This window comes from Chiloscyllium plagiosum, unplaced genomic scaffold, assembly GCF_037043375.1.
Source record: "Chiloscyllium plagiosum isolate Xiang-an unplaced genomic scaffold, Cpla_swu_hap1 HiC_scaffold_1, whole genome shotgun sequence".
Lineage (NCBI taxonomy): Eukaryota > Metazoa > Chordata > Chondrichthyes > Orectolobiformes > Hemiscylliidae > Chiloscyllium > Chiloscyllium plagiosum.
The window spans coordinates 139,575,764-139,594,431 of record NW_028270139.1 but is presented as its reverse complement, the minus strand read 5'-3'; the positions used below and the strand labels follow the sequence as shown (position 1 = coordinate 139,594,431).

Sequence of the window (18,668 nt, the reverse complement as noted above, 5' to 3'; positions counted from 1 at the left end):
TTCTATACACAGTAACTTATATCCATGTACCTCCTTTCAAATGATGAAATATTTCAAAGTGCTTCATAAGTGCAGAGTCAGCCAAAAACTGACACTAAGCCAAAGAAGACATCAGCAATGATGACACAAGTCTTGGTCGTAGAAGTGGGTTTCACAGTGCCTTTAAAAAGGAACGTAGAATCCCTACAGTGCAGGAAAAGGCAATGTGGCCCATCAAGCCTTCACTGATGGTCCAAAGAGAATCACACTCATACCCAGCTCTCCCATCCCATCCCCTTAACCCCACATTTACCATGGCTAATCTACATAGCTGACAAATCCCTGGACACAATGGGCAATTTAGAATGGCCAATCCACCTAATCTGCACATCTCTGGACTGTGGGAGGAAGCACCAGCAGAAACCCACTGGGAGAATGTACAAACTCAGAACAAAGTGAAGAGGTTTCAGGGTGAAAATTTGAGAATTTCAGGGATGAAATGTTTGAATACGCTGTTCAGTTTAAGATCAAGTATGAACAGTCTTTTTCTGTCTGAGACACAGTGGTCAGGATGGGATGGAATCAGTGGCTAGTTAACAAAGTTCATGGTGAGCGCCTCATTTTAACTGTTTCAGCCTTCCCAAAAATTTTTGGAGAAAACTTTAGGGTAATATAGATTAGATTAGATTAGATTAGATTACAGTGTGGAAACAGGCCCTTCGGCCCAACAAGTCCACACCGACCCGCCGAAGCGAAACCCACCCATACCCCTACAATTACCCCTTACCTAACACTACGGGCAATTTAGCATGGCCAATTCACCTTACCTGCACATCTTTCGACTGTGGGAGGAAACCGGAGCACCCGGAGGAAACCCACGCAGACACGGGGAGAACATGCAAACTCCACACAGTCAGTCGCCTGAGTCGGGAATTGAACCCGGGTCTCTGGCGCTGCGAGGCAGCAGTGCTAACCACTGTGCCACCGTGCCGCCCATAGTTCGACCAACAGAAGGAAGTCTTCCGAAAAAGACTATGTCAACTGACACCATGCACTGCTTCAAAGTTCAAAGTTCACGCATGATTTTGCCAGTAACAAATCCCCAATCAGGTCTAACACCATCACCTAGAATTCCGATGATGTTGTTTGCCAAGGAACAAGTACATTTTTTTCCATCACCAAAATGAAAAATAGCGGGCAATTAAATCGGCACAATAAGTAACTAGGAGGAGGGAGTGAGGCCCAAGGCTTGGTGCAGTCTGTCAGAGGCACAAATGGTAATGCAGCAAAGAGCAAAGGCTGAAACGGGTAACAGGGTTATGAGGTGGAACAGAAAGGGAGGCAGCTGTCACCTCTTCCCCAACACAACACTCCCTCTCCCCATTCTTCTCCATAGTCCCGTCCTCTCCCCAATATCCTCCTGCTGAACTCCGTTTCGGTTGCGTTTCTTACTGTGCTTGCCCAGTTCCTTGGCCTATGACATCATTGGAATTCTGGGTGATGGCACAGGTTCTGACCGTGCATGCATGGATTTGAAACGAGCAAAATAATTGCACGTAAGCATTTCTGGAATCCTGGGCATGTTCATTTCCAGATTTAAGCACATGCAAAGTTGCGACTGGTGCTGGGTGAGAGAAGATTGGTTTTGAAGCATTAAGTTCATGTTCTTTACAGGGCAATGCAATTAGTTTCTTGTGTTCTACCTACCGAGTAGCCCTGGAGATACTTTCTGAATTATCCAACAAATTTTTTTTTGAAAATCATCGATTGTTGGCAGGATGTTTGAGCACTCATATATAAAAGGGTCTTCCTCACACATAGCTTTATCTCTTGTCCTAGATCTTACATGTGTATCCAAATCACTACCTGCTACGGGAACAGATTTTATTTGTCTACCTTAATGAAAAGTCAACACAATTTTGTACACTAAATTTAAAAAAAAGTATGGTGGAGATCAAACAAAAACTGAATTTCCTCCAGTTCTGAAGAAAGTTCACTGGATCTGAAATGTCAATTCTGAATTCTCTCCACAGATGCTGCCAGACCTGTTGAGATTTTCCAGCAATTTCTGTTTTTGTTTATAATTTTGCACACATCTATCAAATCTCCACTCATACTCCATTGTTCCAAGGAAAACAACCCCACTTTGTCCAATCGAACATTGCAGTTAAATTCCTCATCCTAGCAACTATTCTGATAAATCTCTTATGCACCATTTCAAGGATCTATCTTTCTTAAAAACTGCGGTGACCAGAATTGGATGCAATATTCTAGTTATGACTTAAACAGAGCTTTATAAAAAGTTCAGTATAATTTACCTGCTTTTGTACTCAATATGTCTATAAAACCAAGACACCATATGCTTCACGAAGTGTTCTCTTAATCTGTCCTGCTACCTTCATAAATTTAATATACGTTAACCCTCACATCCCTCTGTCTCTGCACACAGTCTTCAGGACTATGCAACTTAATCTGCATTGTTTCTTCCTATTCCTTCTGCCAAAACCTATCACCTCACACTACTCTCTATTAAATTCCATCTGCTCGCATATCCACTTCCTGATACAATCAATTGGTATCATAATCACTATTTATGAAAATCAGCAAACTTTGAAATTTAACTCTTTTCCCAATACCGGTGACATTTATATACAATAAAAAACATTGGCAGCCTTTGCACCAAATGTTTGAAACACTGCTGTCTATTATCTTCCAGGCTGGAAAATAACCATTTACCACGACTTACTGCCTTCCCTCCTTAAACCAATTATTTTCATTTAAGCTGACATGGATTTTTCTATTCCATCCAGTCAATTTTGTTAATTTGTTTTAGTATTTTTATAAAGTTCAGAAACTTTGTTAAATTCTCTATCAACAACATCCATTACATTGCCTTCAGCAAAAAAAAAATTCAAGTAGATTAGTCAGGCACAATGTGCCTTTTCGAAATCTATATTAGCTCTCTCTTTGGTTCATTCAAACCTGACAAAGTGCCTGCTGAATTGTTGTCTCATTCAATTCCAGGTGTGGAACTGGCAGTCTTGACACACAAAGATAATGGAAGTCAAAATATACAGTTGAAAGTTGGAGATGGGTGCTGTCAGTTTTCACATGGAACCTAATCTTGGGTCTTTAATTTGGTATTTCTAAGGGACAGCATATGAATGAGAAATAGAGGTACTCAAGAAAAACGATTTTAGGAAGCAAGTTATAAAGCAATAAAAGAAACCACTGTAGAAGATTCTTTGAATACCCCACTTGGCTGAACAGAGGAGGATTTGGAAGAGGATAGAGCCTTGTGAAAGGCTGAAGACAGGCCGAATGGTTATGGTGTGATACGTCATGTTTGTGGATAGTCAGCAAGTTACATAACCTCAGCCATGGGAAATGCAGGGGTACAAGGATAAGGTGGGGGGGCTGGAAGGGGATGCTCTTCAAAGGTCTCGATAAACCGAATAGTCTCTTTCCACATTGTAGGGGGTTCTATTATTCTCAACCTTGATTAAGGCCATCTCAGCACTGTATCAGATAAAGTAACCCAATTATGCTCCAACAACCTGAGACAGAAACATTTTGATCAATAATATTAAACACGCTAATTTGTTTGAAAGGTGCTGGTATTTCATCACAATTACTCGCAGCTTCAGCCATATAGAGTAACTGCAATTCCAAGACATGAACAGTCATAGCAAAAGAATATCAGAAACATTGCGCAGAATCCATTTGTCATCTTTTTGCCAATATTAAAGATGGTGAAATCCACTTCAAACAACAGGATTCAATAATTTTTGGAGTAAAAAAATTCAGCCCACGAACATTTTTTAGAATTACAGAGAAAGAAAATGAGTAAAAGGAAAGAACAAGCCAGTGGATCCATTTTGAATAGCTTGAATAAATACCAATAAAAATAGAAGTGTTGATCATTTTACTAATTTCTTCACAAGAACAAATCTCGTCCTACAACTTTGCAGAATGTCTGGAGGGCACTGATATGTATGTACACAGTTAACACTACACAGAAGATAAAGTGCCGAAGACCAGAAAGTTTCAATGTTTCTAAAACTTCACCAGAAGAATAGAAAAGCTATGAAATGTGGTTGGGAAAATCTATCAAAAACCTTAATATGAACCCCTCCCCATCCTGGGCTGGGGAATAATCATAGGAGAATGGTAATCAAAAAGTTCAAATATGGAACACAACACCAATGTGATGCACACACGCTCAGAGCCTCTTTTTACATGCTGAATATCAAGATGCCCACGATGTCTCAGTGTGGGGAAATGAGACACCATTGACATAATTATATCAAGTTCATCGAGTGCAATTTGGAATATGATTTACAATTCATTGCTGCTACTGAGTTTCCTAAATGTCAGCAAAAAGGGAGGTGAGACCCAACTGTTTCTTGAGCTAAATGCCTTCAACAATACATTTCATGGGCCAGAAATGTTCCTCACGCCTGAACACGTTATCTCCTACAGCTCTAATCACAACTTCTCCCTGCACTCTTTACCAATACCCAATCTCTTCTCCCTTCAACAACCATGACGGCTCACCCAAGGCCTGGGCCAGGTCTTTCTGCTCAACCCTACCAGTCTGATGTCCAAACAGTACCCTCCACTGCCAACTCCAATGATCACCGCTTTCTGGATCATTCTTAGTCACAACTTCCGATCACCAATCCCATGCCCAATCATCATCCACTGAGCTATCCAAGTGTAATACCAAATCCTGACCCTCTTATCATCCAGTGTCTCTTCTTCACTCTTCAAAATCAACATATCATCATCTCCACACATACTGCAGGGATCTATCCCTTTGGACCTCAGGTTGCAGGCTTCTGTCACTGATTTTCTCCCTCACTCTCCAACTGAGTCATGAATTTGACCAACTGTTGGACAGCAAAGAGAGGAAAAACGGCAAAGACTAAAAGACTGCAACCTCCTTACCTCTCAGTAAACACCTGATTTTACTTGAATCATTGATTTGATTAGAACAAAATAGGTTTTTCCCATATTAGAACAAGAAGTTGGTAGTTTTAGGATTCAAAGATTTGAAATGATGAACTTTAATGCCTGATAAGCACTTTTCTTGTAATAAATGTTTCAAAAGATTGTCATTTGGTCCACATAAAAACTCAGAATATGCAAGATTGTGACTTCAAGTTTCTTAATGAGAATTGTTCTTCAACTGAAGGACAGAGGAAAAAAGGAATCTACATAGAGATTACCGGCTTATATTGATTTCAGAAAACCAATATGGTGAGAAAGGGCAATTGGAACTTTATTTAAGCAAAGACATGTTCTTTTACTCAGTATCACTACAATATTACTATAGAATAGCACATCTTAATATAAAATGTTACGCAATGGGGTTGCTTTGACACCTTAAACACAAAATGTATTTTTTTTCTTGAACTCTTCATGTGGGTGCATTGGTTACAAAGGCCCAACAACATGTTCTTTCTCAGGCAGCTGAGGAAATTTTGGCAGACGGTCACCTTACAATCCGCCGCCCTGTGGCCTGACCTCCCGCAGGTTCGGCACACTTTTGGCTGCCCTGCGTATGTCAGGTAACCTCTGCTTCCTCCGATGGCAAAGCTGGAGGGTGGGTGGAGGATGTTCCCACTGGCATCGACCCTCAGGGTTACCCTGACCTGTCGTTTGCTGGTCCAGATCCAAAAAGGATCGACCACATCGGTACTCTCTCCCTCGACCTGGATGTATCTTCTCAAGAAGATCAGGACATCTGCTGCCGGGACGCGAGGGTTGTACATGTGGATTATTACAACCCGACTCCTCTGCGCAGGAAGCACACACAACAGGACCGCCGACAAGATGGAGAACAGAGGTTCCCCTTCCTTCTCCTTGAAGACCTTCAGGAGCTGCTCGCAATTCTTCACGCTCCTGAAGGTCACGTTGAAATAGTCTGCCGCAGGGAAATCCTGCAGGCAGTACACGTCCGCTGCTTCGAACCCGCAGCACTCCAGCAAAATCTTCACGAACACCATCCGATCGACTGGTATGTGCTCCTCCACCTTCTTCACAGTCACCCTGACTGTGTTGCGAATGCCCTGGCCAGGGCTGCGAGCGGCTGCTAAGGCCATGCTCTGAGGTTGGCTGGTACCTGAATTGGCGTTAGGCCGAAGCCAGCATAAAGATCCACCAAGAGCAGGTGAGCACAACCAAACGATCCTCCAACGTCCAATCACGATGCAGCGATGTTCTCCAGCAGCTCCGACGACTCGCAACACGATCCCCGTGGTTTCTCCCCCGCCAGCACACGTCTGCTGCGTCGAACCAACAGCACTCGAGCAGAATCTCTTCCTCTGGTCCTCAGGAACTACACATATTCCGAGCCAAAAGCTGTGTTGCAGCTGACGGCCAGCAGGGTGCCTTTTTTCAACACAAACGCATGAATGCACTTTATGCTCACTCTTCTTGAAAAGAGGAACATTCGCCTCCTTCCAATCCTCCAGTATGACTCCCATGGAGACTGAGCAGGCAAAGATCTTCGCCAGCGGTATAGCAACCTCCTGCCTCACTTCCTGCAGTAGCCTAGGATAAATCTGGTCTGGCCCTGGAGACTTGTCAATCTTAACACTTGTCAAAATTTCCAGTACATCAACTTCATCGAGCTTGATCTGCTCAAGCTTGATCTGTTCAAGCTTGATCTGTTCAAGCTTGATCTGTTCAAGCTTGATCTGTTCAAGCTTGATCTGTTCAAGCTTGATCTGTTCAAGCTTGTTTCCCAACTCCTCAAAGTTCTCATTCACAGCAAGGTCCCTTTCCTCAGTGAAAACCGAAGCAGAAAACTCATTTTGGGCTTCCCCTATTGGCTCAGACTCCACGCACAAGTTCCCAACGCTATCCCTGATCTGCCCTACCTTCTCCCTGATCATTCTCTTATTCCTCATGTAGGAGTAAAATGCCTTTGGGTTCTTTCTGATCTTTCCTGCCAAGCCTTTTTCGTGCCCCCTCCTGGCTCTCCTCAGTCCATTACTGAACTCCTTTCTAGCTAAAGCTGTGCTAGATCCTTGCTTCCTCCACCCTATGCAAGCTGCCTTCTTCCTTTTGACAAGAAGCTCCTCTGTTCTCATCATCCAAGATTCTTTAATCTTACCCGTCTCAAAGGAACAAATTTATGCATCACTCGCAATAACTGCTCCTTAAATAGTCTCCACATGTCTGCTGTGCCCTTTTTGTGGAACAATTGCTCCCAGTCTGTACTTCCCAACTCCTGTCTGATAGCGTCATAATTTCCTTTTCCCCAAATTAAATTTCTTCGCTCGATAACTGCTCCTTTCCCACTCCAAGGCTATGGTAAACGTGAGGCAGTTGTGATCACTGTCACCAAAGTGTTCTCCCACTGCGGAATCTGACACCTGTCTTGGCTCATTGTCGAGCACCAAATCCAAAATGGCCTCTCCCCTTGTTGGCCTGTCTACATACTAAGTAAGGAAACCCTCCTGAACACACCTGACAAAAACAGCTCCATCCAAACCATCTGCACTTAGGAGGTTCCAGTCAATATTGGGAAAGTTGAAATCACCCATAACAACAACTTTGCTACACCTGCATTTTTCCAGTATCTGCCAGCCTATGAATTCCTCAATCTCCCTACTGCAATTAGGGGGCCTGCAGAAAACCCGCAATGAGGTGGCTGCTCCCTTGCTGTTCCTAATGTCCACTCATACTGACTCAGTAGACAAACCTTCCTCAACAACCTTTGTTTCTGTAGCTGTGATGCACTCTGATTAGCAATGCTACACCCCTTCCTCTTTTTCTACCCTCCTTGTTCTTTTTAAACGTTCTAAACCCTGGAATATCGAGCAACCATTCCTGCCCCTGTGAAACCCACATTTCCATTATGGCCAAGCATCATAGTCCCAAGTACTGATCCATGCTCTAAGTTTGTCAGTCTTATTTCTGACACTCCTTGCGTTAAAGCAGACACACTTTAACTGATCTCTTTGTTTCATCGTGTGAGAAACCTTCCCGATAGATTTACTACATTCTGTCACTGCCCCATCTGCAACTGCCCCCCTCTCAGATACGTGACTCTGACTCCCACCCCCTGCCAAATAGTTTAAACCCTCCCGAACCACACAAACAAATCTCCCACCCAGGACATTTGCGCCCCTCCAGTTCAGGTGCAACATGCCCTTCATGTAACAGTCCCACCTTCCCCAGAAGGTATCCCAACGGTCTAGGTATCTGAAGCCCTCCCTCCTGTACCAGCCTCACAGCAACGTGTTAAGCTGCATTCGCTGACTGTTCCTCACCTCGCTATCTCGTGGCACCGGTAGCAAACCCAAGATCACTACTCTACTTGCCCTGCTCTTCAGCTTCCAACCTAACTCTCTGTAGTCACTTTTCAGATCCTCAATCCCTTTCCTGGTTATATCATTGATGCCAATATGTACCAAGATTTCTGTCTGCTCACCCTCCCCCTTCAGAATCTTGTAAACCCGATCGGCGACATCCCAGACCCTGGCACCTGGGAGGAAACATACCTTCCGGGGGGTCCTGTTCTTGACCACAAAATCTCCTATCAATCCGTCTAACTATTGAGTCACCTACCACTAGCGCTTTCCTATTCTCCCCCTTCCCTTCTGAGCCACAGTGTCAGACTCCGTGCCAATTTAGAACTTTAACTTGTGGACCAGGCCTACACTTTTCCATAACTATTTTAAAGCTACTAGAATTATTGGCTGGTCCCAAAGTGCTACCCCACTAATACCTCAGTCACTTGCTCTACCTTATTTCCCAAGAAGAAGTTGGGTTTTGCCCTGCTTGAGTAGGACTATCTACATATTGATTGAGAAAGTGATGGAAAACTTCGTAAGACCTCAGTGCATACCCTCTCTATGATCTTGGCTTTGATGTGTACCACAACTTTTCGCTCATTTCTTTCCACTTCACCAACTCTGTGACATCCAGGAAACAACAAACCATACGAGACAGGAGATAAGGGACATTGTCTATTCCCTTCATAACGCAGATCAGCCTTCCCTCCATGATCTTGAAAAAATAAATATGCCCTCTCTTGGAATCAAGTCAGCAATTTGCTTAAAACCATTAATTATTGCTAAACCTGCTGTGTGAGGGGGGCTTAAAACGCATCGCCACTTATAATTCTTCCTTCACCCCCAACCCCACTCCCAACCTTCAGCATATGTACCAACATTTTCCCAGCTCAGTGGACCCAAAAATCTGACTCTCCTTTCTCTCCACAGATGCCAGACTTGCAGAGCTCCTCCAGCTATTTTTGTTTTTGCAGCATGTGGTTTTGCACATATTACAAGGCTGTATTTGGCCCAAAGAAACTGCAGAAATGTACAAACAAATTCATGCAAGCTTAGGAGAAGTAGGTCACTCAGACCCTCAAGCTTGCACCATCATTCTAGATTATAACTTTTTATCAACCACAACTCCATTTCCCCATGCTATATCTTGTAGCCATGAAAATTGTTAGAACCCTCACTGATTTGTTTTTAAATCACTTTTGGTTTGGAGCTGTGAGCTCAGAGTTGAAGGTGTCCTTAGGACTATGAGTAGTTTGCTTTTTCAAAACAGAACAAACAAACATGTATTTATGAAGTTAATTGCAGATCGATCCTTGTTCAAAGAACTCTACAGATCTGGAGATGCATCATGCTCAAACAAAATGCAGATTTTGGTTATTAACTGGGCCCGCACACTGAGTGATAGTACCAATCAGTCTAACAAAGAAAATGTTGGAAAAACAGAAAAAGAAATGAAAGTTTGCACTGGTTTTGAACTCTACGTTTTTGTCAGGAGGATTGTGGCTGTCAAAATTAGAGGATGGTGGTTTGATTGCTCTCTTGTTATGCTCCCATTATCAACTTATGAAAGTTTTGAGAATAATTCTCAGTTACATGCACTAAATGCATGTCCCTCAGAGTCGACTGGAAGCTATTTGCATTGACCAGTGTAGTCAGAAACCAAGCAAAATGCAATCCCATGTACATGTGATTCTATGTGACGTAAAAACAGCTTAAGTCAACTAGCCAGCTGTATCTCTTACTAATCTTTTAACTGATCCCTTAACTGCATCAGTTTGTCTGTATTTGAGAGTGGGGGCTAGAATGAAAGAAGATTGGGTTTAAATCATACACACTAATTAGATTACCCGATGTCAGAGTCAGAGTCAGAGTCATACAGCATGGAGGTAGACCATTCAGTCCAACTCATTCATGCCGACCAAGTTTACCAAACTAAACTAGTTTCCACTTGCCAGTGTTTGGCCCAAATCCCACTAAAACTTTCCTATTCATGTACCTAATCAAATGTCTTTAAAATGTTGTCATTGTACCTGCATCTACCACTTCATTCCACACACAAAACTTTGCTCTGTTAAAGCGATGGCATTATTAATAAATTGTTGATTCTTTGGTTTAAACTTTTGTGGCGATACTATGGCTTTCGGAAGCGTATTCAGTCCTGTGTTTTAAAAAAAAAATCAAAAAAAGGTTGAGACAGAGGTGCTGAGCAATCTGCTTCAAAGCCCATAAAATATTAAATAGCTGGAGTATCCTTGGGCTTTTTTCCTAAATTTGGAACAAAAGCACCAGCCTGAATTGGTGAAATCAAACCCTCAAAGAACCAGAGCTTTACTTGTGGTTTTTCAGCAGCAGTTGTTGGGGTCATGAAGCTGGGTTTGAAAACAGCAGTACATTTCTCCCTGCTATTCGCTCTCCAAGCTTCCTCTTGATGTCCTTCCTACTAGACTGGAGAATTGCCTGAGAGACAAGCTATTTTATTGAATTTGCCTTTGCCAAGCATGTGTTTATAGGATGTTAATATATTGGAACAGTTATGGTTTAGGAGCTAAATAATGTATTATTCTGTTAAGTTTTCCAATAGTTATTTTTCCAATTTTTTCTTTCTTTTGTTGTATTTTAACTACAGTGTATGAATATAGTTTAAACACAGTGTTTTGCTTCAAGACTGGTAGTTTGACCAATCAAATTGCATTTGAAACACAAGGCCTAGCACTTGCCTTTAAAATAAGAAAAAGTTAGGGTCTAGGCTATATACTTAATATATTTTGAGGGGGGCTTAGTCTTGTCGATAACACAAGTTTGGTATTAGTTATTTAAAAAGTCATGTTAGGAACCATTGGGGCAAATTTGAGGGTCAAGTATTTATTTTACCATGTTGTGAAAATGGGGAGAGGGAAACCGATTTGATTTAGTTGTGTCTCTGTCATAACAACTTCTCAAGATATACTGATCTATCTTGTGCATGCTCAATGACTGAGCTTCCAGTGCCATCTGTGGCAGAGAATTCCAAAGATAAACCTCCCTCTGACTGAAGAGACGTTCTGTTGTCCCAGTCCTAATGGACTTGCCTCTTTTGTGGAAACTGTCTCCTAGTTCAAGACCTCCCTGGCCAGTTTCTGCATCTAGCCTGTCTACCCTTTAAAGATCTGTACAAGTTATCCATTTCTCCAAATAATATTTTATAGAAAATACGACCCAGACTCCTCGTAAGAATTAATCTGGTGAACCTGCATTGCATTTCCTTGATGGCAAGTATATTAATCCTCAAATAACAGAGGTCAAAACTGGACACCATACTCCAACTAAGGTCTCAGTAAAGCACAACACAATTCATGCAAAACATCCTGCACTCTGGATCAGGCAAACATGTTTTGATTAGTTAAACATTTCATCAAAATGAACAGGATTTTCTGCTGACATCCACTTCCACCTCTTTCAAATTGTTCCATTTTGGATTTTCTTCTTAATCACTTGCGAAGCTCAGACTGTCTTCAAGCAATACTAATTTTTCCACTAATACTGGAAATTTAGCCAATGAAGAAAGAGAATTGAATTATTACACTCATTTTTCTCACATTTCATTTAGCAAAATGTTTGTCATTTAATTCCTAGCAGCCCTTATCTAAAGGGTAATTACACTGTATTAAAAAGCCATTAAAGATAGAGAGTTAGATAGAGAGTTAGCATCCAAATTTAAAAATAAAAATACAAAATGCTGCAAACAATTGCAATTATTAAGTTTCTATTCTTTTTAGCTTTTATCTTATTATTATACACCTTTAAAATAATTAGAGAGATTTGCATGTTGGCATCACTGAGCTCAAGTGTTTGGGGACTTAATTATCCCAACACCAATGTAACAACAAACCCAAAAATTATTCTGCAACTTGTGAAGGCATGATAAGCTGAATGACTACATTCTGTTCTCTACAGCTAACTGATTAACTGTATTAGCAATTATACACCCTCATGCAACTGGATTCAGTGACCTCTCGAGACCTATATTGGAATGTCAACAGCACTCAATACTCAAGACAAAAACCTGAAATGCGTTGGGCAAAACAGAAATATGACATTAAGAAAATATTAATTAAGGCAAGGTATGCTAATATCACACAAACTGCTATTAAAATTTGATCAAGTTTCAAAGAACTGCAAGCTTAGATATTCTTATGCTCACCTTTTCGTGAATCTCTTGTGTAGACTGTGCATCACAGAAAGCCACTGTAGCTACATCTTTTAGAATGGGCATTTCAACAGTGCAATCTCGGCCATCCAGCAATGCCACCAGGGGGCGCGGGTGCATGGGGCCATTCATAATAGGAGGACGAATGCCTGGAGTCCAAAAGGAAATAGAAAAATTCCAATAGGTTTTTCGACATAAGCATTTGAATTTATATTAAGTTGCTTCACAAATTAATTCCAAAATTTCTCAGACTGCTTATTGAAGTGCAACATACAACTTCCCAACCTAAGTGCAGAGAAAAACAGTTACTATGGCGTCCGTGGGAATTTAAAAAAAAATTAGATTCCTGACGGTATGGAAATAGGCCCTTGGACCTTTCCAGATTGAACTCTCATCTCAGTTCAAATATATTTGTCTACTTATACAAGTGTTAAGCAGAAAGGGTTATCTATTCAAACCTGCCATGTTAATTAGATTCACAGAGACTAATAAACACAGAATTGTAGCAAGAAAACACTCTGAGGCAAAAAGAATAACAAACAGTTAATCTCTCCAGCTAAACTGAATTATAAAGACAGTTAGTACTGCTATTAGCAGGACTGTGCAGCGGACCAGCACACTGCACATATCGGAGCATAACTGCACTCCATAACGTTGAGAGGTTGTTCCAACAGAGGGAGGAATGAAAAATCAGAATGCAATACTCCTCGGGGAGAACTGTATATACTCAAATAAAAGTCGATCTCATGTGGAAAGTCGACCCCTTATTTTTGGCCGAAAAGCTGAAATTTTCCATTTTTCTCATGTAAAAGTCAATCCTAGTTCTTTGCAGATAACAGATCAACATTTATGAGCCAAGGTATTATCCTGTACATAAATGTTACGCCTATAATGATTGGTGAGACTGATTTTTTTTAAATCAGAAGTAAAAGCTTAAAATGTTAGTTTGAAAAACCAAACCAACTACAGTCGACAGAAAAAAAAAAAGAGGGAAGCGGAAGAAATTGGCAGGAAAATTTAAGACACATCAGGTCAGAGTCAGGCGTGTGCAGCTCAGCTGAGATCAGTTCTCCTGTAACAGTCATATACCTAGTTGAGGTTTTGAAATTTCTTCATTTTTTGGTGTCAAAATGCCCTCCAGAAAAAGTAAAAAACAAAACAGCAGCATTTTAACTGAAAGTTATTGAAATCGCAGAGAAGACAAATAACTGTGAAGCAACAATTACCATAATTTGCTATTTTTAAAACTTCGTTTAGAGATCAATTGGGCTTCTACTAATGATATGGCATTTTGGACTATAGCATGAATTTCAGCCCCTCAAAAGTAGTATCCATGCAATAGTCGATGCATAAATTTAACCTTAAAAATAGTCTTAAAAATTCGACTTTTACACGAGTATATACGGTATCTGCACATTTTCTCCTGAGCAACACAGCAGCACTTTACAAGTCTATCGCCACTTACATATACAGTATGTTTAAAAACATACAGAACTGCAGATGCTATAAATCAGGAACAAAAACAGAAGTTGTTGGAAAAGCTCAGCAGGTCTGGCAACATCTGTGAACAGAAATCAAAGTTTCAGGTCCAGTGATCCTTCCTGAATTACATTAGCATCTGTGGGAATTTTGGACCTTTGCAAATTGAACTCACATCTCAGTTCAAATATATTTGGCTCCTTATACTAGTGTTAAGCAGAAAGGGGTAACTATTCAAACCTGCCATGATAGTTAATTAGGTTCACAGACACGAATAAATACAAATTGTAGTGAGAAAACAAATCAGCCAAAAAGAATAATAAACAGTTAATCTCTTCAGCCGAACTGAATTATAAAGACATTTGCACTGTTGTAAGCATGACAATGTAGTGGGCCAGCACATTGTATATATTACAGCATAATGTGAACTGCACTCCATAAAAGTTGAGAGGTCATTTCCACAGAGGGAGGGATGCTGGGCTTTTCCAGCAACTTCTGTTTTTGTACATATTGTGTTAACTGGGTTAATAAAATGTCTATGCAGTGAATCGTTTGCATTCCCTATCAGATTTCAAAGGCAGATGACCAGATACTTAGTTTACGTAATCATCTCACTGGAGACTGGTCAACTGAATTTTTTAAAAAAAGTGCTCATCCAAGATCATATTTGGATTTTTTTCTTTGTTGACATGGGGGTCAAGTATAAGTCACATGTGCCCCATTCAGATGAACCAGGGATAATCATTCCTTGCAAATTCCTACGCAAGCTAGATTTTTTTCATAAATGTCTGAGGTATAACAGGGAAAAGACTAATACTAAACATATCGAAGGAGAAAATACAGGCAAGGTGAGCAAGTCAGTTATATTCAAATGAGGCTTGAATTTTTTTTCTCCTCTTTTAGACACAAATGAACTTGGCAGCTGATCCCAGACCTGAAGGGATTGTGGTGTGAGGAAAGCTAGCACGTGCTATTCTTTGTAAGAGTTATCAAATTAGTCTGATGGCTTTGCACTCGATACAGACTTGCAGTTATTCTTCCCTGACATATACACCTACTTAAAGTTACTACAGCATTAGCTTCTACTGCCCTCTCAGACAGAGCAAACTTCCCTCAAGGATTTCCGTCAATCTTGCAATTCATCTACAGTGCTATAGCAAGAACTCTCAGCAATTTTACTAGTGAACTGCAGCAGTTCAAAAGGGCAGCTCAACACCGCCTTCTCAAGGACAAACAGGGACAGTAATAAATACTGGCCAGTCAGCGATGCCTACATCCTACTAGTGAATAAAAATTGCACTTGCAGTGCAACATTGAATGTTTACACAATCTCAAGTGGATATTTTTTTGGAGGAAGAACGAGGGAAGAGAATCTCAATAGGCTCTGAAAGTAGGATGTTTACCAGATGCTTAAAAAAAAAACTCATCAAATCATGAAATCCATACAAAATATGCTTGCTTCTCTATCAGGCAAGCAATTCATATAAGAAGGTTAACTTGCCCAATGTCTCTATGAAAGATCTCTTCGAAGGCCCCTTAGCTTTTCCAACAGTCCTGTGCACTTCTCCTTCACAAGTGCGTATCCAGTTTCTTTTTAAAAGTTTGCCAGAACTCCAGTTCCAAAACTCTTCAAGGCATTGCATTCCAGAGCAACATAACTCCCTATATTGATGAGGTAGTTCTCAGAGTTTCCTTTCATCACTCTATGAAACTTCGTTAAATTGTTTGCATTTGGCGTTAATACTTCGCATCATTAAAGTAATTGGATTCTTGGAAGCACACACATCTGTCAAATTGCCTCATCGTCATTTTCAAACCACCCCATGGCCTCTTCTCTCCCTATCTCTGTCATCTCATGCAGCTTCAAAATCTTGTGAAGTAACTACACTATAACTTTTCCTCTTTAGTATCTCCAATCTTACATTGCTTTACCATTGGCGCTCATACTTTCAGTTGCATAAAGCCCCAAGCTCTGGAATAGCCTCCCTGCACACAACCTCACTTTCCTACTTTAAAATCTAATTAGATCTGACTTAATATCTAATTATGTAAAACAATGTATGACACAGATCCACAATGATCCTGTGAAACATTTTAGGGTGGCTTGGTAAAGGCATAATAATATTAAAGGAATGATATAAATACAAGATATAAAACGCACTTGCAAGCAGGTATATTTTGTTTAAGCTACAGCCTCAATTATTAATTTATAGAACATAGAACATTACAGTGCAGTCCAGGCCCTTCAGCCATCGATGTTGCACCGCCCTGTCATACTAATCTGAAGCCCATCCCACCTACACCATTCCCTTACGTCCATTTGCTTGTCCAATGACGACTTAAACTTGGCGAATCTACTACCGATGCAGGCAAAACATTCCATACCCTTACTACTCTTATCATTAACTTATTCTTTGCAAAATCTTTATCAAGGAATTCTATTCCTGACAACACGCTTAGAAAGCAGCCATGTTTCCAAACTTTGAAACCCCCAGATGATGTTACCAAAAACAGAATTGCTCATTTAATAAGCATTTGAATGCAAAATGACAGGCAGCCTTCTTGATGGCTATGTAACTAAATCTACTGTCATATTCACACTGCAATAACTGAAGGCCTTGCTGGCTTATCCCCAAAATATGCTAAGGATTTACTTTACCAGGATATCAGTTAAGCAAAAGTGAATCAGCAAATTGTTTCCTGAATTTTCCAAGTCTTTTTTCCTCTACATGTACAACAGAGGTCTGCAATCATAAAGAATAGCAGCCCATATGTACATTTAGTTACTTCATAGGAGAACACAACTGCAACAGTAATTACTTCCTAAAAACCAGTAAAAATAATTGAATGATGGTCAATTGAGGCCCAATTACTCTTTCTTTGTTAAACAATATCAAAAAATTCCCCCCCCTCACAGTGAATAACTGAAACGTCCATCATCAATTTGTATTAATTAGCACTCATCTTGCAAATGGCAGTGTGTGCATGTTTTCAATTCTGTAAACTGTCTTGGAAAACAGTCTCTGAAATTGAAAAATGACTAAATACCCATCTTAATATAACTTCTGGAATAAAATGGATCAGGCTGGTACGAAGTGTGGGGAATGGATCTTATGGAACATGAGTTACTTGCAAGTTCAATTCCAATCAGATTCAACATTTTTCCTGAGTGCCATGAACAGCTTCAAAGCAACAGAAAGGTCTGTAAATATAAGCTTTTAAAATATTTCTATTAACACTTAATAAAATTATAAGGTAGCCTTTCCTTTAAAACAGCATAAACTAAATTTTGATAATTGCTTGCTCTTGATCTACAATTTACTTAGCCATATGAAGGCCACGTAAGAATTACAAGAATTTTAAACATATAGTTAAGACTTTTCTTACAGTCAAACCTTTTCTGTTAATTAGATTCAGCTCATAGACAAATTATTCGCTATGACTGCCCACCTAGGAAATTCCATATCATTGGTAATGGGTTCTGTGGATCCTTGCATTGATAATGAGGCTGATCCTAGAGCCACAACTCTGAAGACACATTTGGCAGGTATTTCTAATGCACTTCTCATCAACACGAAAATTAACTGGTCATTTTAATCTTCAAAGCACAATGCTTAAAGCAGCTGCTCTTTGAAGGAAATGGTTCCCATCTCTTAACTGGATGCCAAGGCTTGGAAGTCACTGGATAAAGAATAACAAGTACTAAAATAAGGATAACAGGAAAACAGAAAGAATTTAGAAAGATAGTGACCAAAAGTGTATACATTTTAATTGTAAACAGATAAGTGTTAAAAAAGGTGTCGATAATAATTTTTATGTACATAAGTAGTCCAGAAGCCAAGAGGCATAGGAAAATGTTCCAAATTGTGTCCATGCACTTTGACAGATTCCATTGAGGTTGTTCATTGTTACTACTCTCAATAGCAAGTTTTTTCCATTAATTTTAGCTGGAAATGTAGGCCTACATTCATTTCTGTCACCTAATATGAAGCTTCAGTAACATGGCTAACAAAGTTTCATCTAATCTTCTATTTATTGGCCAAGACCTCATAAGAATAGTGTTTTACCTGGAAAAGTTAATCCAATAACTGAACATTACTAGCCTGGTAGAACCCTACCAGAACACTGCTGACACCATTCAGGCTTGAGCTGATAAATGGCAAGGAAGATATACACCACACAAAATGCCAGGCAATGTCCATACTCAACGAGAGAGGGTCTAACCATTACCACTTGACACTCAATATCATTATCATCACTGAATTTCCCCCCCCTATCAACACCCTGAGACTAGAAAGTGACCTAGACTAGACTCAAGGTGGTAACAAGAGCAGGTCAGAGACTGGACATTCTGCAACGAGTAACTCACCTCCATAATCCCCAGTGCCTAACAGGAGTATAATGAAATACTCTACACTTGCCTGGATAAGTGCAGCTCCAACAACACTCAAGAAGCTTGAAACCACCCAAAACAAAGCAGCCTATTTAACTGGCACCCCATCCACCATTTTCAACATGCACTCCTTCCACCAGCAGAGCACAAAGAATGGTGTGTACCATTCGTACAGGGGGCAGCTGAAAATGGAAATGTGAAAACAGCTTATAAGCAACAGGTTTGTACTGCTTGGTGTAAATGGAAGAAGTGTAGCAAATATTTGCATATTAAACACCATTAAAAGAATAGAAATCAAAAGATTTCACCTTGCACTCATCAA

The 18,668-nt window shown here is 40.4% G+C and overlaps 1 protein-coding gene across 12 annotated transcripts in view; it reads right to left on the bottom strand.

Moving 5' to 3' along the window:
- Positions 1 to 18,668, bottom strand: part of ctbp1 (C-terminal binding protein 1) — a 326,682-nt gene that overhangs the window by 63,362 nt on the left and 244,652 nt on the right. For 11 of the 12 annotated variants that reach the window (XM_043707682.2, XM_087991156.1, XM_043707477.2 and 8 more), the window contains one exon: positions 12,469 to 12,623. In XM_043707682.2, the coding sequence (XP_043563617.1) occupies positions 12,469 to 12,623 (155 nt within the window). Of the gene's footprint in view, positions 1 to 12,468; positions 12,624 to 17,403; positions 17,438 to 18,668 lie in introns of those variants that run through there. The other variant, XM_043708016.2, reaches the window with a different exon arrangement.